General features: G+C 34.1%; 1 protein-coding gene and 1 pseudogene across 1 annotated transcript; both read left to right on the top strand.

The window, feature by feature from the left end:
* LOC100922928 overlaps positions 1–10,902 on the top strand; it is an 80,132-nt pseudogene extending 69,230 nt beyond the window's left edge.
* On the top strand, positions 6,940–7,885 carry LOC100915625 (olfactory receptor 9A4-like). Its single transcript, XM_023505611.1, is given in 2 exon segments — positions 6,940–7,230; positions 7,232–7,885. Coding segments are annotated over 2 exon segments (840 nt in total). The 5' UTR covers positions 6,940–7,044.
* Positions 10,903–24,641: the final 13,739 nt, after the last annotated feature.

Genomic DNA, 24,641 nt, shown 5'->3' with positions numbered 1-24,641 from the left:
TTCCCCAACTACCATTTAAAAAAAAAAGATTTTTGAGGTTTTCAAATTCTCTCCTTCTCTCCCTTATTCCACATCTCCTTAAAAAGGTGAATAATTTGACATTGATTATACATACGCAGTCATGGAAAACATTTCCCTAAGAGACATGGTACCAAAGAAAACACAGACAAACTTCTCTCCTTGCAGATTAATAAAGTTGTTTTTTAAAAAGGAAAGTTCTATTTACATTTGGATTTGATCAGTTCTTTCTCTGGGAAATGATAGCATTTTTTGATCATAAGTCCCTCAGAGTTGTCTTGGATCTTTGTAATTCTGGAAATAATTGAGTCATTTACAGCATTCATCATACAATATTGCTGTTACTTTGTACAATGTTCTCCTGGTTCTGCTCATTTCACTTTGCATCAATTCTTGTAAGTCTGCCCAGGTTTTTCTGAAAAGCATCTTGCTCATCATTTCTTATAGCACAATACTACTCCATTATAATCATATACCTAAACTTATTCAGCCATCACTGGATGACTTTTTTCCATGAATAGTTGGATTGTGTGAGTTTGGGTGCATTGGTAAGAATTTCATTTAGGGTGCATGTTCTGCTAAATATTAAGCAAACAACTGAAATTTACCAAAAAATGTAGAAATATATATGTGTGTATATGTGTGTGTGTATGTGTTTGTAAACTTCATTTATAAAATCTTAGAATGTTTGTATTAATAATTATAATGTGATGAGCATCATGCAATTTTTTCATTCCCTTAAGTCCTTTTGCCCTCCCTTGTATTTTAATAGATTTCTTTCATGCTAGTATTCCTAAAATCCAATATAATAGAAATGTATGTGTTAATAAAGTAAAAACAAATTTGGTATTTCTTAATCCAATTTTGATTTTACTTTTCTGTCACAATTTCTGTACTCACCAACTAAGGTACCAGAGGTGTTTGCAGGGGAAATTGTCATGTTTATTATGTTCTAAACACTGTCCTAAACACTGGAGATACAAAGAAGGAAAAAAAAGTCCTACTCTAAAACAATAACACTGTGGTTTTGGAGAATAAGATTGTGATCATCAAGGAAAAAGATCATTATGTTTTGAAGAGATATTAATTTGTAGCTTAAGAAACTGAGAGACTGTTTTGTTGACTTTGTGGAAGACTCATTCAATCTGAAGCCCACCCTTCATAAAGAGTGTCTCTAACTCTTATCCCTATTTTCCAATATCTTGAATGTTTATGAAAAGACAACTTGTTCTTATCCTATGCATCCTCTTCTAAACATTTTTCCCCTTTATCTAATTATCCATCTTCTCATCCATTAATTTAGTAAGCATTGATCAAGTAGTTCTAAATTGAATAACAGTATGTAGAAATTTATGATGAGCATTAGAAAGGTGTATCTTGTTCCCATTGATGAGTAATTCTCAAGAAGAGGTGTGAAGGTGTCATCTAAGATATGAAGGAATGGAAAAGGAAATGACCCAACCATATTGCAAGAATTGGAGGCAGTAGTTACAAAGTCACACCTAGTAATGTAAGCAGACCTAATCTGGAATATTGGGTCCATTTTGGAGTATCAAATTTTAGGGATGAATATTTATTAGGTGGAACAAGTTCAAAGAAAGTGACAAAGTAGTGATGGGACTGAAAAGCAAGGGGAGGAAATAAGTATCTATTAAGTACAAACTATGTGCCATGCACTGTCCTAAGTACCACAGTACCCAACAGAGATAGAGGATATAATTATCCATATTTTACAGGTGAAGAAACTGAGGTAAGATAGTGGTTAAATGACTTCCCCAAGGTCATGCACAAGCCACACAACTAATAAAATCTTCAGGACAGATTTGAACTCCAATCTTTTAGATTTAAGGCCCTGTGCCCTTGCACACTTGCATGGTATTCAGGGGCAATGTTCTGAAAACCTTGTCCTATGGGAGTCTGTAGAAAAAAGTGAGAATATTATTCTTGGGGAAGACTTGGTAGAGACATGATCCTAATCTTCAAATATTTCAATGGTTACCATGCCAAAGAGGAAATAGAATGGTTTTGTTTGATTCCAAATAGTAAAACTATGAAATATTTAGGAATGATATAGGGAGACAAGTTTTAATCCAACAAAATAAAAAACAGAAAATATTCTGGTCTATTAAAGCAGACCCACAGTGGGACATATTGGTGGTGAAATGAACAGCCAGTTCTTAAAACAGAGACAGAATGATCCGTTTTCACAAATGTTGGAGACTTGGGTTTGTGATTTGGGTAGTGTTTGGGGTCATATGACATCTGACATGTATTTTGGTCTCTGAGATTTTATGAATACTCTGCATTTTTGGCTTTTTCCATCTGGGGAACCTCGCACATGGGAAGTTAGCTTTATCATAAAATCAATAAATGTTACATTTCTTGTTTCCCTGCATCTGCCCCTGGGGACTCAGCTTTGCACATAGAATAATATTGGCACTTTCAATGAATTCACCTGGAGAAGAGATGACTGAAGTGGGACTAGAAAAATGGATTAGTATCTTTAAACAAGACTTTCAAAACTCTGGTTCTGATTGGCCAGAAGGGAAGAGGTTGAAGTTTCTCTGGTTTCCCTTAGGCTAGGTCCTGAGGGGATCCTTGCTTTTGGGCTCATTAAAAATAAGAGTTTCAGCACTGAATCCTCCAGGGTTGGATAGATGAGTAAAAGGGGAAAAAGGGAGAGGCAACAGGATTGTCCTCAGCAGCCTTATTTCTATTCTTTTGCTTAAGGCACTTGGTGAGATTCATCCCTTTCTTCCCTGTAAATTGATGGAGCAACATCAATAACAGAAGCTCAGCTTCCAGGAAATATCTTAAATAAAAACTGTGTTCTTTGTTGGGAAACAGTCTATCTGTGAGTTCTCCTGTGAAAGAGGTAAGCATTTTCTTTAGTATTTCTCTTGGTGATGGAATAAGAAGAGAGAGCAAGAAATACTGGGCTGAGACCACTAAAACAAGGAGTAGAAATAGATGGACATACAATCAAGGTTCTCCTATTTGAGTCACCCATGCTGGACAGAAATAGAGGTCAATGGTATAGAAAAAGCAACTGGACTTACGTCCTGAATTCTACCTTTTCATTTTTGTATTGCTTGTGTCTCAGGTAAAGTTCACAGACCTGGTGGTCAGTAGGTTTGCTTAGCACAGTTCATGGTTACTCATTCATACTTACTTTAAAAAAAATCTATTCATCCATGTTGAATACACTATAGCCTTATGTCAGACTGACAAAATCTTTGTCTTTTGGTCCTGGGATACCCTCACTGTTTGTTTGAGTGTTAAGTGGAAAAAGGGAAATAGAGAAGCCAGATTGCTCTCAAGAATGTGCCTTGGTGAGATTGGAAGAAGGAAAAAAGCCAGCTTTCAAGGGGAAGCTCTGGAAACAGATGAATGTCATGGATATACTAACCTGATGGCTAAGGACAAGATATGCTATGCTATGCTATGCTATGTTATATGGGTATATATTATGTACCATATGTTATATGACACATATGTAATACATATAATTTTATGTAACTACTATATAAAACACATACATGATCTATTTTGACATTTATTGTAAGTCTGTGAGGCAGGAAGTGCAAGTATTCTGTATTTTCCCTAATATAAGGAATTCCTGAAGAGGTGACTTCTTCCAATGCCATTCAGTACCATCTCTGTGGGTTCTAGTTTGGGGAGTCATCTGAGATACTGAACAAAGAAATAACTAGCTCAGGCTCACATGGTCAATAGAGGTAAGACTTAAAAGTTGTATCTTCCTGCTTTTGCTCCTTCCCTCTTCCTCTGCAATAATCATTATCCCCATTTTACTACTGAGGAAACTGAAATTCAGAGAAATCAATTCACTCATCCAAAGCTATAACTCAAATTCAGCCCCATAACTTGGAGTCTGGTACCGTTTCTATCATAACATAGAAATGGTATAACATAACGTATAACATACGCTGCCTCGGCTCAACATACTCGGCTCAAATCTAAAAGCTTATAGATGATGGAACCCTAAATTTACGCTGGTTGTGTGGGGGATTATATTTCAGGATGCCAGGGCTTCAATTGCCAGAGTGGCAATGGTCTCTAGAAATGAAAGTGTTATCCAGTTCCCATTTAAGGATCTTTCTCAGCTGTTAGGTGCCATTCATTCCCTTTTTAAATTTCCTACTTTTACTTCCAACAAGCCATTCTCTTATGTAGCCTTGAGGAGTGAGATATGAAGACTATAGTATGTTAAAATGAATACCAGATTTGGAGGCAGAGGACTTGACTTGGCTTAGAGATTTATTATTCCTTTCTTTCTCTGTCAGTCTGCTATACAATATGAGGAGGCTGAACAAGGTGACCATATCTAGGGTTCCTTTTAGATCTAAATATGATTCAGAGATGTACAAAATTTATGTCTCATAATAATACTAATATCTCACACTGATGAAGTGAGTTACAATTTACAAAGCCCAGTAAAGTAAATGTTGCAAATATTATTCCCATTTCACAGATGAAGAAATGGAAGATCAAGCAGACTACATTCATAAAACTCTAAAGGACCTAGACAGTAATGAAACTCAGGAGTTCTGACTAAAATTTAACACTGTTATCTCCATATTGTGTTGTTCCTCACAGGCCCCTTGGCTCTTTCTATTATGTTCCTAGTTAGGGAAAGTCCCAATGCAAGTCCTTGGCTTTCTTTTACTATTTGTGTGTCATTTGCTCAGCTCTCCAAAGTGTTTCCTTTGTGTCATTACTAGAATGCTCCTCTCAACCTGGCACTAATTGTGAGGCCAGTGGTAGTCTCTGATTTATATCTTATAAATTTAACAATTGAAAGAACTGCATAGGTGCTGCATTCTAATCCCTGAGTTTACAGGTGAAGAGCTATGGTTTAGGGGAAAGAATTATTATTATGATTTATTTTGGTTCTTCCCAGATACTTAATTTCAGCTTATTTCTATCTCAGGTCTTTCATTTCCTATATCTGTATTCTTTTTCTAGTTCTGTCCTCTTTCTGTCATTAGTACAATTAATTAAAAGTTTGGAGTCAAAAGACTTGAACTCCGGTACTGGTTCTAGTCTTGGAGAAACCATTTATTCTCTCAGACTGCTGCCTTTTTCAAGTGGTATCAAGTAATATGACACGCTGGGTCTTGGGAGGTGGAATTAGTTTCTGATAAAACTGATGAAGAGCTAAAATGACAAACATTTCCTCAGTTCTGTCAAACTAACCCAAAGAAATAAGGAGGAGTTTAGATTGGATGCCTCCTGGCCCACTATATAACAGTACCTCACAATGCTTTCTGACTTATATAGCCAGATTGCTTGGCTTTAGCTCATGTCATCCTTTCTTTCATCTAGGTGAAGTGATAGGGACAAAGAACATTCTAAATTCTCTTCTACAACCTGTAAACTTGGGATTCCTCCCAAGAACTACAGCAGAGCCTTCATATCCTTTGATCCCATCCAGCAACACCTTTTTTTTTTTTTCACATTTACCAACAATACTGTTAGTCCACTTAAGGGCAACAAAAGCAGTTTTTAAGAAGTGATTCAAGGCAATTTTTATAGTGTTGTGATGGAAAAAAGTCATCCGTATCCATAGAGAGAATTATGGAGAAATCAAAAAAATATTATTTTTATCTTTATTTGTTAATGTGTGTTTTCTTGTTTTCTTTTTTTATCTTGCATTTTTTCTCTTTTGATCTGATTGTTTTTTGCCCAGCTTGGCCAATATAGAATATTTAGAAGAATTGCACATATTTAACCTATACTGGATTGCTAGCTCTCTAGGGCAAGGAGAAGGGGGAGTGAGAGAAAAATTTGGAACACAAGTATTTGCAAGATGAATGTTGAAAACTATCTTTACATGTATTTAGAAAAATAAAAAAACTATTTTAAAAAGTGTCCAAAAGTCATAAAAAAATGATCTTTACATACTAATATATCTAAAAGAGATACCCAAAACTTAGCATTTTGAATGTATTTTTGTGATCCTGCCTAGGAGACCTCCAAAGTGGCACAAGGATATCTAAATGGCTATCCGAAGAAAAGAAGACAATAGTATGTAAAATTAAGAATTACAAAGGGAAGAAGTGTTTGGAGAGAAAAAGTTAGAATTGAGAATCAAGAAATCTGGATTATATTGCAATCTCTCCTGCTAACCAGCTTTGTGCCCTGCAACAATACACTTTCCCTCTCTGAATATATTTTCTTTTCCATAAATAAGTGAGAGTAGACTACCTGACACCTAAGTTTCCTTCTGATCATAAAATTATAGGTTATCTCTAGTAATACAAATGATTATGATATAAATACAATACTTAATTGTTGTTAATATAGCAAGAGGATAATTACGTGTTGGGTTCTTAAGTCTTTCTAGTTCTACTATATTGGTAGAGATCTGAAGCAAGATTTAGAAAAGGAAGAGATGTAGAGGAGCAGAAAATACAGAGTATGAGGTTATTCTGGGTTTAAAAGCTTATAGAAATAATGTTTCATAATACTAATAATAGAAACAGGAATAATTAAATAAAAAATAAAAGTAACGGAAATAACAGCTTATAGAAAGACCCAAAAATGTTGGGTCAAGGGAAATATGGTTACAGGTCAAAGCAACAATGGCAAGCTATCTCTCCATAATGGGAAACCTAATTTGAAAGCATTTTAGGGATTTCTTTGGGTTTTTGTAATTTCTGTGCGATGCCATTTTTCATATTCATAATCCAGAAAGTAAATTCATTCATTGGCAAATGATTGTAGTTATCAGACTAACAAACACCAATTTGGTACTGAACTGTTGCCAATGAAAACTGATCTTAAGCATACTCTAGATATATCTCTACATCTTTGTGAATTAAAACTTTTGATTGATAATGTTAACTTTATTTTTCCTTCTAGCTATCAGAAGGAACAGACGACTTAATGTCGGTGGGAAATCACTCTGGACTCATCAGATTTTATATTGAAGGCTTTTCTGGCTCTCCAGAGTTCCGTCACACACTCTTTGCCATCTTCTTCTTCTCCTTCTTTGTGACTTTAATGGGAAATGTGATAATTATTGTCATTGTCTGTGCTGATCACCGACTACACTCTCCCATGTATTTCTTCCTTGGTCATCTGTCTCTCCTGGACATCCTGGTTACCTCCACTATCATTCCTCCCATGTTAGTAGGATTGTTAATGTCTGAAGTCTTGACCATGCCTTTTTCAGCCTGTGCCACTCAAGCTCTTTTTGTATCTCTCTTTGGGGACAATAGAATTTGTATTACTTGGAACAATGGCAGTAGACCGTTATGTAGCAGTTTGTAACCCCCTAAGATACAACATCATCATGAACAGTCAAGTTTGTCTCTGGGTGGTAATATTGGCCTGGGTTTTTGGGTTTCTTTTTCAAATTTGGCCAATCTATGCTACTTTTCAGCTCTCCTTCTGCAGGTCAACTCTTGTAAATCATTTTTTCTGTGAGAGAGGGCTATTGCTCAAGCTTTCCTGTGATGACACAGTTTTCCTAGAGTTTATTCTCTTCTTGATGGCCACTGTTGTTCTACTGGGTTCTTTGCTTCCAACTGTCATCTCCTATACCTATATAATCTCTACCATTTTAAAAATTCCTTCTGCCTCTGGCCGGAGAAAGGCTTTCTCCACTTGTGCCTCCCACTTCACTGTAGTGGTGATAGGTTATGGAACCTGCTTGTTTCTTTATGTGAAACCCAAACAGACTCAGGCAGCTGAGTATAACAAGATAGTATCTCTGATGATTTCAGTGGTAACCCCATTCCTGACGCCCTTCATTTTTACTCTTAGGAATAATCAAGTCAAAGAAGCCCTAAGAAATGTTATCTTTTTAAGAGTTAGCTCTTCTGGGGGCATCTTACAGTGAGAACTATATATATATATATATATATATATATATATATATATATTTTTTTTTTTTCAGTTGTATTTTCAGTCTTTAAGCTAATTAATGGTCATAATTATCAAATATTATACAATGAGTTTTCTTGTCTTTAAAAGTGTGCAAGGAAAGTTAATGGGCATATCCACCATCCTTTAGGAGTCTTCTTCCCAACTGGTTCCAATGCCATTATTTTGTTCTTACTAAAATGTCACTCAGTTTCAAAGAAGTTCAATATGTAGGATGAGAAGAGGTAGAAAGTGAAGACTTTATCTGGTAAGAATTGGGAAAGTTTTGTTTGATGCATTGATCCCTCTGCCTCCCCAAATTGATTTGCTCTTCAGGACTTTGATAGTACCCCAAAATTGTGAATGATCATTCATTAGCTCTTGTGCAGTCTCACATTGATTCCTTCATATCTTATATTATAAATTGTTATTTCAGCCTGGATGAACAGATGGAACAAATGAGGAAAAATAAAAAGAAGAATATGTAAAGTAACTACATTAATACAAATAAAAACAACACTAAAACATAGTTGAATTTGGTTTAATGGTAATGCCTAGGGTTGCTTCCAGAAGATAGACACTGAATCCCTTATCTCTGTAGAGATGCTCCATGCATGCGTGCATATATTCATGGGTATACATGTATAAGTATATATGAATTTGTGCTTTTTCAGAATGTCAATGGCATAAAACAATTGTCTTCAGATTTTTTTGGTCATATGACCTCCCATTAATGATATTCATATTTTCTAATTTATTAGTGATGTACATATACATTTCTGTACTTATAAACACAAAGAAATTAAAAGGATGAGATAAATGTAAAATAATATTTTGATAATAATATTTTATTTATTAATGGCACTAAAACCTTCACTCTCACTAAAAATGTCATTTTTATAGCAAATAATGAGAACAATGCAATTGAATATCTGTAATTGTTACTGAAAATCTTGGTTTAACATATTGTGATATAGCAATGTGAAGGTCACATTTTAAAAGAAGTTTATTTCAATATTTGGTATTAAATGTGTCCATAATTCACAAATAGAAGTTTGAATGAATAAATGAAAAATATCTATAAAAGCTTTTAGTAAAAATGAAGTACTGTGCTAAGCGCTAAGACTAAGATAACATAGGGTAAGCTTATTCAGCTCTCATTTAGCTTAAGTTTTATTCTAATCAGTGAGACACACATATAGTAATGTGGTTGTGTGGGAAGGTTTGGAAAGTCAAAAAGATGATGAGTGCAATTATAGGGTAGTCCACTAACTTCTCTAGAGGCAGAAAGCATTGATTTGAGTATAATTCTCAGAGACAGAAGTGAAAACCATGGGTGATTGGAGTTGGGCTGAGGGAGAAGCGCAGCAAAAAATGGCCACTGTTAAAATGACCATTCTTTCTCCCAGGAAGTTCAGAGTCGAATAGCTCATTTTCTCTCATGCAAGAGCTCTGGTGGCTTTCTCTGGAGTGTGGGATAGCAGCAGCAAGGCAAACGAAAAACAAATAGCCCAGGTGAAGTAAAGATGAATAGTCTTAGGGAGTACAGAACTGAATGGTTGCTCTGCTCTCCAAATGAGATTGCTGGAAAAAGAAAGCCACTATACTCTGTACTCCAGATAGGCTCTATACTACCTCTATCTGTCCCTTTTTTTTCTTCATATTGCCTAGTATTTGCCTTTCTCTTGAACTTGCATTACCCTCAAAAGTAATATTTTATTAGCCACAGTTATGAAATTATGATTCTTATTTTTTAATCCCATCTGTCAATTATGCAAAGGATTTTGTTTAATTTTCACTGGTAAATTTTTGTCTTCTCTGGTATTGCTGTAATCTAATTTGACGGTGATACATTTTTATATTTTTAACAAATGGCTTAGAAACCCACTAAGACTCTTAATTTGAAAGATTGCTAAACAGATTAGAAAATTGTTTCTAAGTTTCTGGAGGTTAAAGATGTGGATGTTTGAAAGATAAAACACTGAGATTGTGTTGAACAATTCAAAGAAGAGACAGGATATACTTGGAAAGAAAAATTCCTTGTGCTGGGCTGTGTCTAACTCAAGCTAGTGGCTTGGTTGTTGAGGTTCAATATTGGAATGAAATGATACACTTGTAGGTCATTTGATAATAAAAAAAAATCCCTGAGTCATAATAGAATAGAAAAGATGATCAACCAAGATATTCACTGAGGACACCTCAAGTTTTCAGCTGGGCCAAGCTGCTTTTCCTGAATTATCCATCATTTTCCTCCAGCTAAGCATTACGTTATACCTGGAACTATTCATGGCAGTTTTGTACTGAGGGTAAAAGAAATGATTCCAACATTTTGAGCATATAGTCCCCTGACTTAAGAATACTTCAATACCTTTTAAGGAGGTGGGGGAGACTAGTCAAAAAACTATCCTAAAACTTGTATGGGTAAGGAGTTAGGCACTAGTGTGCCTAACTGTTGTGTTCACAGTGTTCACAGATATTAAACAGGATAAAGACTGAAAAAAAGATCATCAGATTTAGCCAGTAATAAATCTTTAGTAACTTCAAAGACAGGAGGTTTAATTGATTTTTTAAAAAGTCTGAGAACCTGGAAGAATGATTTCATGCTCATAAAAATGAAAATAAAGAGGTGCAAAAGAAGGATAATTGGAGGGAAAAGAATGTTATGTTACTAGGATGAACATTACAACTCATCCTTTTTCTACTCATCCTGTGCTATTTTTTTCTCACAGGGCAAACTATATCACCAACAGAATTGGAGGCACCATTCACTGGTCATTATCCCAGATTCAAGAGCATGCTCATTCTGTCCCACCTATCATAGTCACAAGGTGATCTGAAGAACAAAAGGATGGATTTAAACTTCTGAGAAATGAATATTTTTCTCTTATGTTTAATAACTTATTATTGTATTAGGACCAAGTTTTTCCCCCTTTTCTACTTCCTCATCCAAAATCAACTAATTTGGTAAATCTCTCAAAAATTTACTCAGATTAAAATCTGGTTAGACAGTAAAAGAAATTCTAAATTTGTATTAAATGATGTATTCTTGTTCATTATGTTTATTTAGATAAATCTTAGGAAAATCTTGATTTTCTCTGTAGGTGAAGTGGAAATCAATGTTTCTTTGACCAAGATTTGAGTGACCTAAGTTACGTACTCCAAGATAGCCCACTTCCCATTTGACTAATTAGAGTTGAATAAGCACCCTTCCGGGACACTTCCCCTTTAAAAGGCATGTAAACTGTAACCCCCATTGATTGGGGCCAAATAATTATTTTATTAATAATTTGCTGATGGCTTTATTAACAAAATGATTAAATTATGCAGAAACTATATATCTCAAATCTTTTTAAACATCACAACCTACAAAGTTGTTGTAAATGCCTAAGTTAGGGTTATAATTTCTCTTAAAGATGAATACCAGAAAGGTGTCCAGGAGTAGATGATAGCTATAATGGGTGAAAAGAAAGGTGAGATTAGATCTGCTGAAAATAATATTAAAACTGGCTTTTACTGGGAGATTGAACTGCCACTCCTTTTCTCTTTCATTGAGTTGTGATTTACATATCCTATAGAATCAGACCATATTCTTCTTGAAATCAGAAAATTGTTCCCACATTGAAAAACACTGCCATCATAAGCCAAAGGAACGAACAAAACTGTTTTTTTTAATGGAGATCAACCACCAGATCTGGTATATACTCTCATATTACCCTCTATACTTTTCATTTGTAAGTTTATTTTTCTCTCACGCATTTTAAAATAGTAGTTTAAGAGACAAAAGCTATAAAAATGTGCATAACCTTTGATTGAACAATACCATTTCTAGGTATATATATCCCAAAGAGCTTTTTTTTAATAAAGGAAAATAACTTATTTATACAAAAATAGTTATAGTATTCTTTTTAAGGTAGCTAAGAATTGGACATTGAGGGGATCCCCATCAATTGGGGAGTGGCTGAACAAGTTGTGGTAGATAACTAATGGAATATTATTGTGCTATGAGAAATGACAAGCAGAATAATTTCAGAAGCACCTGGAAAAACTTATATGAACTGATACAAAGTGAAATAAGGAGAAGCAGGAAAGCATTATTTAGTAATAGCAATACTATATATGATGAACAATTGTGAATAACTTAGTTATTTTCATCAACACAATGACCCAAGATAATGCCAAAGGACTCATGATGAAAAATGCTATCCTCCTCCAGAGAAAGAACTGTTGTTATCTGAATATAGACCTAAGCATACTATTTTTTAACTTCTTTCTTTTAAGTTTTCTTGTGCAAAATGACTAATATGGAAATATTTTACATGATTATAATGTGTATAACCTATATTGGAATGCTTACCATCTCAGAGAGGGGAAGGAGCGAGGTATAGATAGAATTTGGAACACAAAATAAAAAAAAAGAATGGTAAAAATTATTTTATATGTAATTGAGGAAAAATTATTAAAAAAAAATAAATAGTAGCTTTTTCTTGGGGTTGAAAATTACTGTTGCAATGGGAGCCCCCTAGAATACCTTATCTAGTTGATGTTAATAATTTTACATTCAGTATAAACTGGGAAGCATCTTCAATTTTGTATTTGTTTTCATTAATGAGCCAGTTTACAAAACCTAGAAAAGGTTAGAGGGCAATAACATATAAAATGAGTAATTAATTAGATCAGGGGGTGAAAAAAAAGAGATAATCTCACACTTTGTACTCAGGGGTATCATGGGTCGATTCAAACCAGTTCTCATATCCTGTTAAACTTTCAATGTGGGCATTCATATCTCAGAAACAAATGTCTTTACATATCAGGATTTGATATATTGCTTTGCTCACTGTTTAGATTTAAGAAAGCGTTAACAATTCAAATTAAACATTAAAGTATGTGTGCAGACTTTTCTTTTTCAAGAGTCTTTTCAAAACATTCACCAGCAAACTTCTATTTCTTTGTAGACACTGTTTCAGTTCATCAGGAGTGTTGTACAAAGCTCAGGAAAAAATGTCATCATCAGATTGGAGGCCTGGTGATTATAGGCTAATGATAACTAATAATAATAATAATAATAATAATAATAGCAGAGATTCATATAATGCTTTAAGGTTTGTAACCTGCTTTAGATCTATTATCTCATTTGAGCTCACAACAACTCTACTTGTACTTCACTTAAGCAAAGAGAGAATAGAAATAGGATAGGGCCATTTTATTCCTAAACATGAGAAATTCATTTTCCCTTATCTCTCACAAGAAAGTCAGTGGAATTGAGACTAGAACGAGATTATAATGACTACATTTGACTCATCATACCTGATTGTTTTCTCCTTTCCCTCTTCCCTAATACTTACCCATATCAAGTGTTTGCACCTCAGTTCTCCAAAGACTTGTGTTGTAACCACCCACCCAGGAGGCCTGCCTTCATCTCCTTTGACAAAATTGAATTCTTGCTCCCCAATATTATCCTCCCCCAATCTGCCTTTTCTTCTTAGTACATCTAATGCATTAATTTAACCAGTACATTCCCTTAATCTAAGAACAGCTAATTAAGAGTTACTCATGCCTTAAGCCTCCTGGGGTGTTTGATCAGAAACTTAAAATAAAGTCTCAAAGATGCCATTTCAGGTAATGAGTAGAGTTTCTGGGAGAGTAACCTTTATTTAAGTTGTACCTCTCAGGCTCCTCCATCAGGCCTGGGGCTAAGGAATAGAATTCCTTCTAGAATGGGGCTGAAGTGTATTGGCTGTAAATCAGGTAGATGACAGTTCAGATATGGCTGGCTGGAGGTGTTCTCAAAGTCTAAGAAAGGAATAATAAGAGTGATTCTGGACCAAATTTTGAAAAATGCCTATGATGTTCATCCTCTACTCCAAGTGTTCATTTTTTCTTCTTTTGATTTCTTACATACCTTTGCTAATTTAGCTCTTTTGCTCTCCAACTTTATTATGACCTTCACTGTGTTCCTATATGGTTTTCTGTATGCTGTTCCATTTTCTTTATACTCTATAAATCTCCAGGAATGTGCATTCCAAATTTTCTGTGCATTGTTTTCCTATGCTTTAAAATCTACAACCTCCTTTTTCAACATTTCTATTCCTGTTAAACTTTCATTCTTTTATGTTAAACATGGTAGAAATGTATGTCAAATCAAATAGATGCATACAGATTTATACAATTATCTTGCTGCATAAGAAAAATCAGACCAAACCAGGAAAAAATGAGAAAGAAAATAAAATGCAAGCAAAATAACAAAAAGAGTGAAAACGCTATATTGTGAACCTCGCTAGGTTTCCACAGTCCTCTCTCTGGGTCGAGATGGCTCTCTTCATCACAAGATCATTAGACTGGCTCCTGTCAGCTAAATTTTAGGAGTGTGATTTGATTAAAATAATTCACAGAGTAAGAATGACTAATTCACTTGTTACAAATGATGGTGACAACCTGAGATCCAGCTGGAATCCTCATTGGAGATGCTACCTCTTCCATATAAGAAGACATAGGGAAGGATTCTGGGAAGGTCAGAAAATTTCAAGTTCTCCAGATTTTCCCTCCAAACTGAACAAATTTTTATCTCAGAATGAACATAGACTGGTGAAAAACAAAGAAGACTCTGGGCAGAATAGGAATCCTCCTGGAACAACCCAAAAAACCTGCATGAAGGGCAAATATCTTCAGGTTAGCTGTGCAGAAATATCGATTGGAGAGCTCTGGGGCAAGCTGGGACTGGCTGGAGCTTCAGTCCTAAATATGGGAACTTTCACGTCCCGTGTGGAGTCTGGGGTCTAAGTCCTGGAAGACTGATTAGGTATGCCAGGCCCAGTTGTGCTGCAGAACTATGACACTGGGTGAGAGTACAGAGGCAGAAGGGCAGTGACACTGCCGGCTGCAGGCACTTGCAGGAGTGGGAAACTCTTGGTTTGGGCTTCCAGGTCAGAAGGCAGAGCTGAAGGGAGGCTGGAGCCACCATCTCTCTCACCTCACAATTATAGGAGCTTATTCTAAAACTTCTTAGTGAACAGGCAAAAAAAGAAAAAAAGGCAACTATAGAAACTTACTATGGGAACAAGGAAGACTGGGTTCATCTTCAAAGGAAGATACTGAAGTTAAAAAAAGTTTCTACCACAAAGAGGTATGTGAAATGACTCCCTGTCCAGAGAGAATTTATAGAAGGACTTTAAAAAGAATTTAAATATTAAATGTCAAAAGACATTGAGGAAAAACTTTTAAAAAGAAAAAGAAAAACATACAAGAAAAACAATATGATTATGGAAAAAATGTTAACCAACTAGAAAAGGAGATAAAGAGTCTTAAAGATGAAAATGATTCTTTGAAAATTAGAATTGGACAGTGAAGCTAAGAGGCCAAGAATAACAAAATGAATTATAAAGAATGAAAAAAAGAACAGAATGTGGAAGCATCTTATAAGAAAAGCAACAAATCTGAAAAACAGATCAAGAAGAGAAAAGATAAGAATAATTGAACTATCTGTAAGCTGTGACCAAAAAAAGAACCTTGATACAAAAAATAATAAAAGAAAATTGTGCTTTTATGAGAGAACAAGAGGGAAAAATAAAAATACAAATAAAACAAATCCAAAGTATCATCACCTAAAAGAGAACTTATGTGGAAAACATATTGTTCCCAAATTTTTAAAACCCTCAGATCAAAGTGAAAATTTTGCAAGATGCAAACAAACAAAAAAATTCAAATGTGCCGTATCTACAATTAGGATTATACAGAATTTATCAGCAGCTACAAGAAAAGACCACAGGCTCTGGAATAATATATATCAGCAAAATAACTAGGCCTGTGGTAAAAAATATCATATCCAGCAAAATTATCCATAATACTGAATGAAAATAAAAAATATACCCAACATTCAATGAGTTTTAGGACTTTGTCTCAACAAAATTTGAATTTAATAGAAAATTTTGCATATAAGAGTCAACATCAAAGATTTACATTCAATGACTTTTAGGACTTTGTCTCAACAAAATTTGAATTTAATAGAAAATTTTGCATATAAGAGTCAACATCAAAGATTAATTTCAAGGCTCTCAACATGGACAAATTGTTTACATTTTTACATGGAAATGTATATCATATTTTTAAGATTGATATCAGTAATTAGGTAGCAAAAAATAAAAATTAGAACAGAATTAGGTATTATCTCACTCTAAAAAAGCAAAACTGTCTAGGAAAAGGTAAAAATAATAATTATGCTACCCAAATTAGGTACGGAGAGAGAACCGACACAGGCAGTAGAGGGGAAAGGAGAGTGCTCATACGGAAATGGATTCCATGAACAATTTAGCACCCTCCAAAATCTATAAAGAATAAGGAAGAGAGGGAATAGGGCAAGATGAATTATAGAAAGATGTGTAGATTTATGACAGTGAGACAAGGGATATAGGTTAATATAGAAAAAGGATAAAGAGGGGAGGAAAGGTCTGGGGAGAAGATAAGGGAGCAATCCATGGATGGAAAGAGGTTAAGTAATAGCAAGTCAAGTTAAAGAATAGAATGAAAGTAGAAGAGTTAGCAGGAATAGAAAATAAGAGATGTATACAAACACTACAACAAGGATCAGGAATAGAATTTCTTAGAAAAAAATAGGGCTATTAATCATTGATCTTATATAAAGTCAAACTTAAAGATTTAGTTAAGAGAGAAATCTACATTATATGTCAGCCATATTAATATTGTTTTAGATGAATGTTTACATATGTGTAGATATGTATCAAATAGGTATGTGTATGCATGTAAGTACATGTATATGTGTATAAAGATATGTGTATTGTTTGTGTAAATATATATATATATGTATATGTATTCACACACACACACACACACACACTTAACTATAGCCTTCTTGGAGGAGGTGAGGGGGGATAGAAGAAAGGGGAAAAAAGAGGAAAGTAAAAAGATAACCTACAAGAAAGCAAAGAAAACATGGTGAGTCATGAACATAATCTCTTCTATTCTTATATATGCTTTCTTGAAATGGAAATTTGTTATATATTTTGATCTTCCCTGATCTTCTACTGGGTACAAGATAATGTTTTGCTTTGTTTTCCTTTTCTATCTTTCTTTTTCTATTCTTTTTTTTTTAGTTTAATACAAAATTTTAAAAAAGGGAACAGATAACAACTGCCCTCTCTTTAAAAGCTCATAAGGCAAGGGTAAAGCTTCACATCTTTTAGGCATATAGGTCTCATACATGCATACTCATTAGATTAAGAAAAAGTTTTATCTATCTCTTGTCAGTTTTCAGAGTATTATCCTACAAAGGTCAAGATTATTTGCTCATCACCTAGTGAACCAATTAGAACTCATAGGCATTTGATCTGTACTTTGGAACTCATTTCTAAGATATAAAAAGGAAAAATATCTTTGACTATAAGGCTCTATATGACTTAAGTTAGTTAGATAACATCTCTTGCTTGACAACCTGAACTCCCTCTCCAACCATTTTGTGGCTACTATTGACAAATCCCAAAAGGAAGTGTGAGTCTGATGCTATAGTCTTCTTTAGTACCTCAATATTCTTTGAGTTTGTATAATTTATATAAATAGAATTGTGAAGATGAGGGGGAAGAAAAAGAGAAGTAAACCTGTGAAGCTCTAGTCTCTTGAATTTTTGCCTTTTATAGGATATATTGTTGACTATACATTAAGTTTTGAGCCATCTCTTAATTCACAACACTCAACATTTACTCTCTCTTATATTTCTGAGGCAGGAAAAAAGGCAACTGCATCTTAGAAGACAGCAAATTTGTCTTTTCTTTCTTTCTCTCTTCATATTGTCTTGTTATATTCCATTTTGGAAGCTGCAACTCAGATCCATTTATCTTCTATCCCCAATGAGAGAGCACAACTTCTACACCAGAGAGAAAGGGACTGATTTGCTGACATTTGCTGAATGTCTTTTCTGTGGTTATAAAATTGGTTGGAGCAGAGTTAATGCTTGATCAGTTTAAACAAACACCTTATGGCAGGTTCTGTACAAAAAGTTGAAGATGTAAATAAAAATAAACAATCTATTCAAAAAGAAATTGTTTTGCAATGTAAAATACAGTGAATTCACATGTATATACATATATATATATAATGTATATATATAGGCAGAATAAATATGAATAAAATAAATATAAGCCCATAAAAAGTAAAATAAAGGATAATTTGGGAGAGATGGCAACAGCAGTTGGTAGTCTCACAAAAGGTTCATGTATAAAGGGGTGTTTAAACTACATCTTGAAGAAAGAGGAATTCTAGAAAGCAATGAGGAGGGAAACAATAGGGAATGGACAGAGAAAAGACCTGGAAATAGGAAATAAAATGGAGAACAGAGGAACAATTGTCTGGATCTCTGAGTGGGTAGAGAATGATGTACAATGAGGCTAGAAAGATAGTTTGGGACAAGTTTGTGAATTTAGAAAAAATTCCAAAAGAAGTTTATAATTTTTTTCCCTAGAGGCAATAGGGAGTCACTGGAATTTATTAAGTGGGGGAATCAAATGGTCTTTTCTGTATACTTAATGGGATTTCTTTTGGCAACTGTGTAGAGACTGCACTGGACTATGGAGAGATTTGAGGCAGGAATATAATTAGGAGAATATTGCAATAATAATTAGGGGGAGATTATGAGAGTCTTAACTAAGGTGGTAGATACATGTGTGGAAAGAAAAGATCAAATGGGAAAAATGCTATAGATGAAGTAAGGGCACGATTTGGCAACTGGAAGGATATATAGAGCTAGGGGGATTAAAGTTATGAGAGAAGTTATGAATCTGGAAGATTAGAAAAATGGTGCTGCCTTTAATAAAAATGTAACTATTTAGAAAGAAAAAGATGTGAGGAAAATAATAATGAAAATTTTAGACAAGTTGAGTTTGAGATGTCAGTCAGTCATAGATACTTATTAAGCATCTATTATATGCTGGATACTGTTACTAAGCTCTGGGTATAGAAAAAAGTTAAAGGTATATCCTGTCCTTATAGAGCTCATATTCTAATAGGTGATATTTTCAGGATGTCCAATTTGAAATCTCCATTAGACAATTGGTGGTATCAGAAGTCTAAGGGATTTACAGTTGCCTCCTTATAGATTGTCACTGGTTTTTGATAATGTATCAATAGCTTGAGTCCTAATATTCCAAGCCAATTATGCTTTAGTACATTTCATTAAAAGTTACCCTAATGTATATTGCAAATATCACTCCAGAGAACCATTTTTTTTTTGTTTGAAACAAGAGTTCTTGGGTTCAAATATCACTTCAGGCAAAACACTGAATGTCCAATTATTTTGTATATCTATTGCTCATGCACATATTATTGTCATTTCTCTCAACAGAATTAAGGATTGGGATTATTTAGTTTTTTTCCTTCTTATTTCTAATGCTTCTAGTGCTATATTCAAGTGGCCCTGCTTATAATAGACAATTAAACTTGCTAATTATTGATTGGCATTTTGTGTTTCTTTGAGAAATTAAAATGTGCTCTCTCATCATTTCCTTGCCAGTGGCTTTTGCCCATTTCTGTCTTCCTGGATTGCTTTTATGACCACCTTGTGAATTCCCTCCATCTGAGAATAGTGGAATACGTTCTTAGTAAAGGAATGATCTGAAGTGATCCATAGATGCTGAACTTTGCCTGGTCCTGAATCTTGCTTGGGATAGAACAAGTGGCAAAGAAAGTCATCAACAATTTTGATAATGTGGAAGCCAGTCTTGTTAACTATGGAAGTCCAATAGTTCAAATAAGCTCAATAGAATACTTAAATTGGTTTCAGAAGAGTCATTAAAATAAAATACCACAAAACCCCAAATGATCCAGATTCTTATGGTATAACTCTGATAAAAACCTCACTGTCCCCCACAGCAATGTCCAGTAGCACTATTTATCTTAGGACAGAAAGAGGAAGTATGAAATTGTAGGAGGCTAGATGGAAAAGGCTCTTCTGCTTTAGTTCATTGTTTTATCTTCTCACTGGATTCCTGCTGCCTGCTGCTTGTTTTTTTTTTTTTTTAATCTCCCACTTATCTTTGAAAGCTCCTGTTCATTTAATACTTATTATTAGAAAGCTGGAAATATATTCTCCCTATATCCTCCATGGAAATGAGAATATGGAAATACAGAGTTCTAGCTGCAGGAGTCCTTGAAAAGCTTATTATCATGAGATTATTATCCCAAAGAAATGTTATCAGCTTTCAAAAACCAGACATAGTTCTTTTTTATCTTTTGTGGTCAAATCAAAAGAAAAAAAATAGTCTTTATATAGATAGAGTCAAGATAGTGAAGTGAGAGGAAGCATTTTTACCTAACTCACCTGCCATAGCTCCTATATACCAACTTTGAAAACAGGACAGACTGAAATCAAATCAGGAAAATCAAATTAAAAAGTCACAATGAGTCACTTTTCCATCCAAGGAACAGACAGACAGATCAGCAGACCCTAAGGTATGGGCTGGACAGGAGATGGGCTGCAGTAAAGATTGAACCTTAGGGCATGTGTGTACTCAGAGAGAAAGAGGGAGGGAATAATATGAGGGCAGGGATTCCTGAGGCAGGAGGAGATCCTAGGCAATCCTTGAGCTAATGATAATTGCAGAAATAGATGCCATCTGGTAGTTCCCTTGTCCATTATCCAGTTTTGGGTAATGGATCCAAGGTGAAAACAAGCAGTTCCAAACAAGTGGGTCTCATAGCTGTGTTCTGAGAAAGAAACAAGTTCAATTAGTGTAAACATGAAGAAGAATAATCAAGGCAGAAGTCACAGACCAAATTGGGACCAGCAGTTTAGTTGCTTGGAAGATACAGAATCTCCCAGTGGATTAACATTGACTGAGTCCAGCAGCAGTCTACTGAAACACAATTATGTATGTATAGTCCCAAACTTTAATAAATAATTTCCAGAGCTTAGCCTAGGAAGGCAGTAGACAAGTCTTTTTCTAGATTATATCACTTTGGGATCACTGAAAATTTGAAGGTCACTAAATTAAGCTGTGAAAAAAGCAAAAGGATGTAAAAAGATAGAAACTTAGGTTAGAGGTCTCCCCTCAACCCTTATAAAGTATGCATAACTAAGCTCTAACATAAAGTCCAAAATCAAGAAATAGGCTGAGAGAATGAGCAATTAATTTAAAAAAAAAACTTGGGCATAACGAGATACTATAGTGATGGGGAAGCTTAAAACAAACATAGAAGAGAATAACTCCAAAACATCTATAAGCAAAGTCTCAAATAAAAAATCTAGATTATACACAAGCCCAATAGGAAATCCTAGAAGAATTAAAGAAAGATTTTTTTTTTCTTTTTAAAAAGGGGGAAAGGTAGTCTATATTTACTATCTATTTCTTTACACTCTCTCCTTCGTTCCTTTCATTAGGTTTTCTGTTTCCTACTATTCTACTGAAATTTGTCTCTAAAAACACACTAGTTTCTACATCCCCAAATCTCTTTTTAGTCTTTTTCTGTTCATTGTACCATGTCCTCATGCTAAATCCTTGATTCTCATTGGTTTCTGCCACACCATAATACTTGATTGTCCTCCAAGATCTCTATTCTTTTTTTCCTTTTCTCCTTTCATAATTTCTAAGATTTTAACTTTTTCCATTTTTAAGATTTAATTTCTAGATTTAAGGTGAAAGACTTTGCTATAAGTCTTCTCTTTTCTTTCAACAACCTTTTCTTTGAAAATATGACATTCCATATAGAAGAGTCTCAAACTTTATTTTGAACCTTTGATATTTCTTCTAAGCTACATATCCATAGCTTTATTTTCCAATGAGATAGTTCTATCTGGATGTATCTTAGGATCATTGTTTACAAAAGTTTTTATCTTTTCTCCAAAGTTACTCTTCCTTTGAAATGCACTATTTCTCCTGTGTCCTCAGTGCTATTTTAAAATAATCCCTTATTTCTCATATTTTACCAGATATTAATTCCAATGTATCTCCACATAATATATCATATTATGTAAAATCATATCATGAAGTACCTATAGCCTAAGTTATGGAATATTCTAGTGAAGAATCTTATTCCCAGAGAAGAGATTATGAAACATCCTTCCTCTTGATAGAGAAATGGAATATTATAGAAGCAGAATTTTGGACATTGTTAGGTATAGTTACTGTGTCAGTTAGTTTACTAACACCTTTTCTTTGTTATTAGAGAAGATTCTGGGGAGATGAGATTTATGAATATTGGGAACTGACAATCATATAAAATCCAAAGGGCATCTGTAAGACTTTAAGTACTCCAAGGAAGCACTTGATGGAGAGAATCTTCAAGACGTTAGCTTTATAAGTTAGTCCTAAAGAAGTATTGGTTCCTTTCTCAATTCAATTTTCATTGTTGAATAGTGGGAAGAGGTCTGGACTCGGGAGATCAAATTCTCTCCTGATGTCTAATTAGCTGTGTAACTTTGTGCAATTAATTTTTCTTGCTTGGGCTTCAGTTTCCTTAACAACAAAAATGAGGAAATAAGACTAGATGATTGTCGGTATCCTTGATAGCTATAAAATTATACTTTCTATGAGTTTAATCAACATTGTATATAGCATGAGTATAGCAGAACTTGGATATGTTTACCTGGGACCATGATGTTGCCTGGGAAAACAGCTATAAGTATTATTATACAAAGACAAATTTTTTTTTCTTTTCCAAAAACCCCTCATGTTTAGGCTTAGTAGATGATGGTGTGGTGGTAGAATATGGATTGAAATATATTGAAATATATATTGCTAAGATTCACGAAAGTTAAAAGACATATAAACTCTGATATGACATTGGGGATAAAAGTAAGGGTTTCAATTTAAAATGAAGGTAAATATTGGGGAAATAGAGAAGAGAATTGAAGATATCTTCTCTTTACCTTTGTTGGACCACATTAGATTTTGACTGGAAGGGAAAAGTAGCACCTGGGAAGCCACTGAAATTTAAAAAGCAAGGAAATTTACTAGCCTTTTAAACTCCGGGACAAATGAGAAAGTTCTTATAAATCATAGGAAAGAGACTACCCTCTTAGCTCTTTTGAAAGGAGAGGAAAGAGAAGGAAAAAAAACTTTCCAGGAAAGCTACAACAGCAGAAAGAACAAAAGAGAAGAAAAATAAATGTGACTATTCCCCAGCACACATACAAATAAACTTAAACTTCACAATATATTAAAAGCAACATTGCCTCTTACTTTCTAGATAAATAGGTGTATCATTTTCTCTTTTACTGTGGTCTCAAATATTTTTTCTATTAAATAAGGTTAATGGATGAACTTCTTAGCCTTTGTAAGGTTATACTCTTATTTCCATTTTCCAAAAGATTATTTTTTTATTCATTCTTTTGCTGAATTCTATAGCACAAGTGTATTTTGATGTTTTCTCACAAATTGCCAAAAATGTATCTCTCATTTAATCAATCAGCTTTGAGTCAATACTCAGTTTTATAAAAAAAAAACGCAATTTATTAAATCTACTGGAGAAACCTCTTTCCCCCTAAGTGTTCACTTATATCTATCTATCTATCCCTTATCTATCTATCCATCCATCCATCTATCTATCTATCTATCTATCTATCTTTTTTATCTCTCTTAAGCTTAATAAACATCACAATTACTGGATATGTAATTTGTTAATAGTGTAATAAGCTGGATATAGTGGTTCAGGAGAGAAAACTAAAATAGGCTAAAACTTCTGAACTAGTCTTCACTGGAATCAAGTCAATGATAGTCTACTGAACTTGTAGACCGAATAAAGCTGGTAGATATAGCCTCAAACAAAATAAAGCAGTGTAAGAAACAAACATTCAAATATAAAAATAATTATATACATTTTATAAGCAGTGAGAAAGAATACAGCTATAGTCACTTATGTTACATTTGTGTTCCTATGACTTTTTCTTAGCTCTAGAAAAAAGTCCTACCATTCAGTTCTCAAATAGTTAATTAATTTTTTCTCAAGAATTCTTTTTATATTTTTTTGTAAGACAAAGACTTAAGGCAGTTCTCTCAGGAAGAAATCCTTTTAGTCTTTTTAATCTCTCCTCTCAGAATCCTTGTTTAATCCCGAGAGGGAGAATTGAATTTATATTTGACCTCAGACATTCACTAATTATGTGTACCTGGACAAGTCACTTAATCTCTCTATACTTTAATTTTTTTGGTAATTTTTTTTCAGTTGTGTCTGACTCTTCATGCATTATTTGGGGTTTTCTTGGCAAAGATACTAGAGTAGTCTGCCATTGCCTTCTCTAGCTCAATTTAAAGATGAGGAAATTAAGGCATAGAGTTAAATGATTGTTAACGTCACATAGCAAATATATATCTGTGGCCAGATTTGAACTCAAGAAGAAAATCCATCTTGACTTCAGGCCAACTCTATCCACTATACTGCCTAACTGTCTATGATTTAATTTACTCATCTATAAAATTAGAGATTTGGACTAAATGATCTCTGAGTTCTCTTATGGCTTTCAGTCTATAACCCTATGATCCCATGACAGGCATCTCTCCAAATCACAGTTAAATTTTCAGTTTTTCAAGATCTTCCCTATAATACAATGTTATTCTTTGAGTGTTTTCCCTTTTAAAAATGCAGTAGTCAATGCATTGTTGGTGGTGTAGTAAAATGAGTCTACTATTCTATTTTTTAAATTTTTTTTATTTAATAGCCTTTTATTTACAGGTTATATGTATGGGTAACTTTACAGCATTGACAATTGCCAAACCTCTTGTTCCAATTTTTCCCCT

Source organism: Sarcophilus harrisii, chromosome 5, assembly GCF_902635505.1.
Source record: "Sarcophilus harrisii chromosome 5, mSarHar1.11, whole genome shotgun sequence".
NCBI classification, from domain to species: Eukaryota; Metazoa; Chordata; class Mammalia; order Dasyuromorphia; family Dasyuridae; genus Sarcophilus; species Sarcophilus harrisii.
This window is presented reverse-complemented; position numbering and strand designations above follow the sequence as displayed.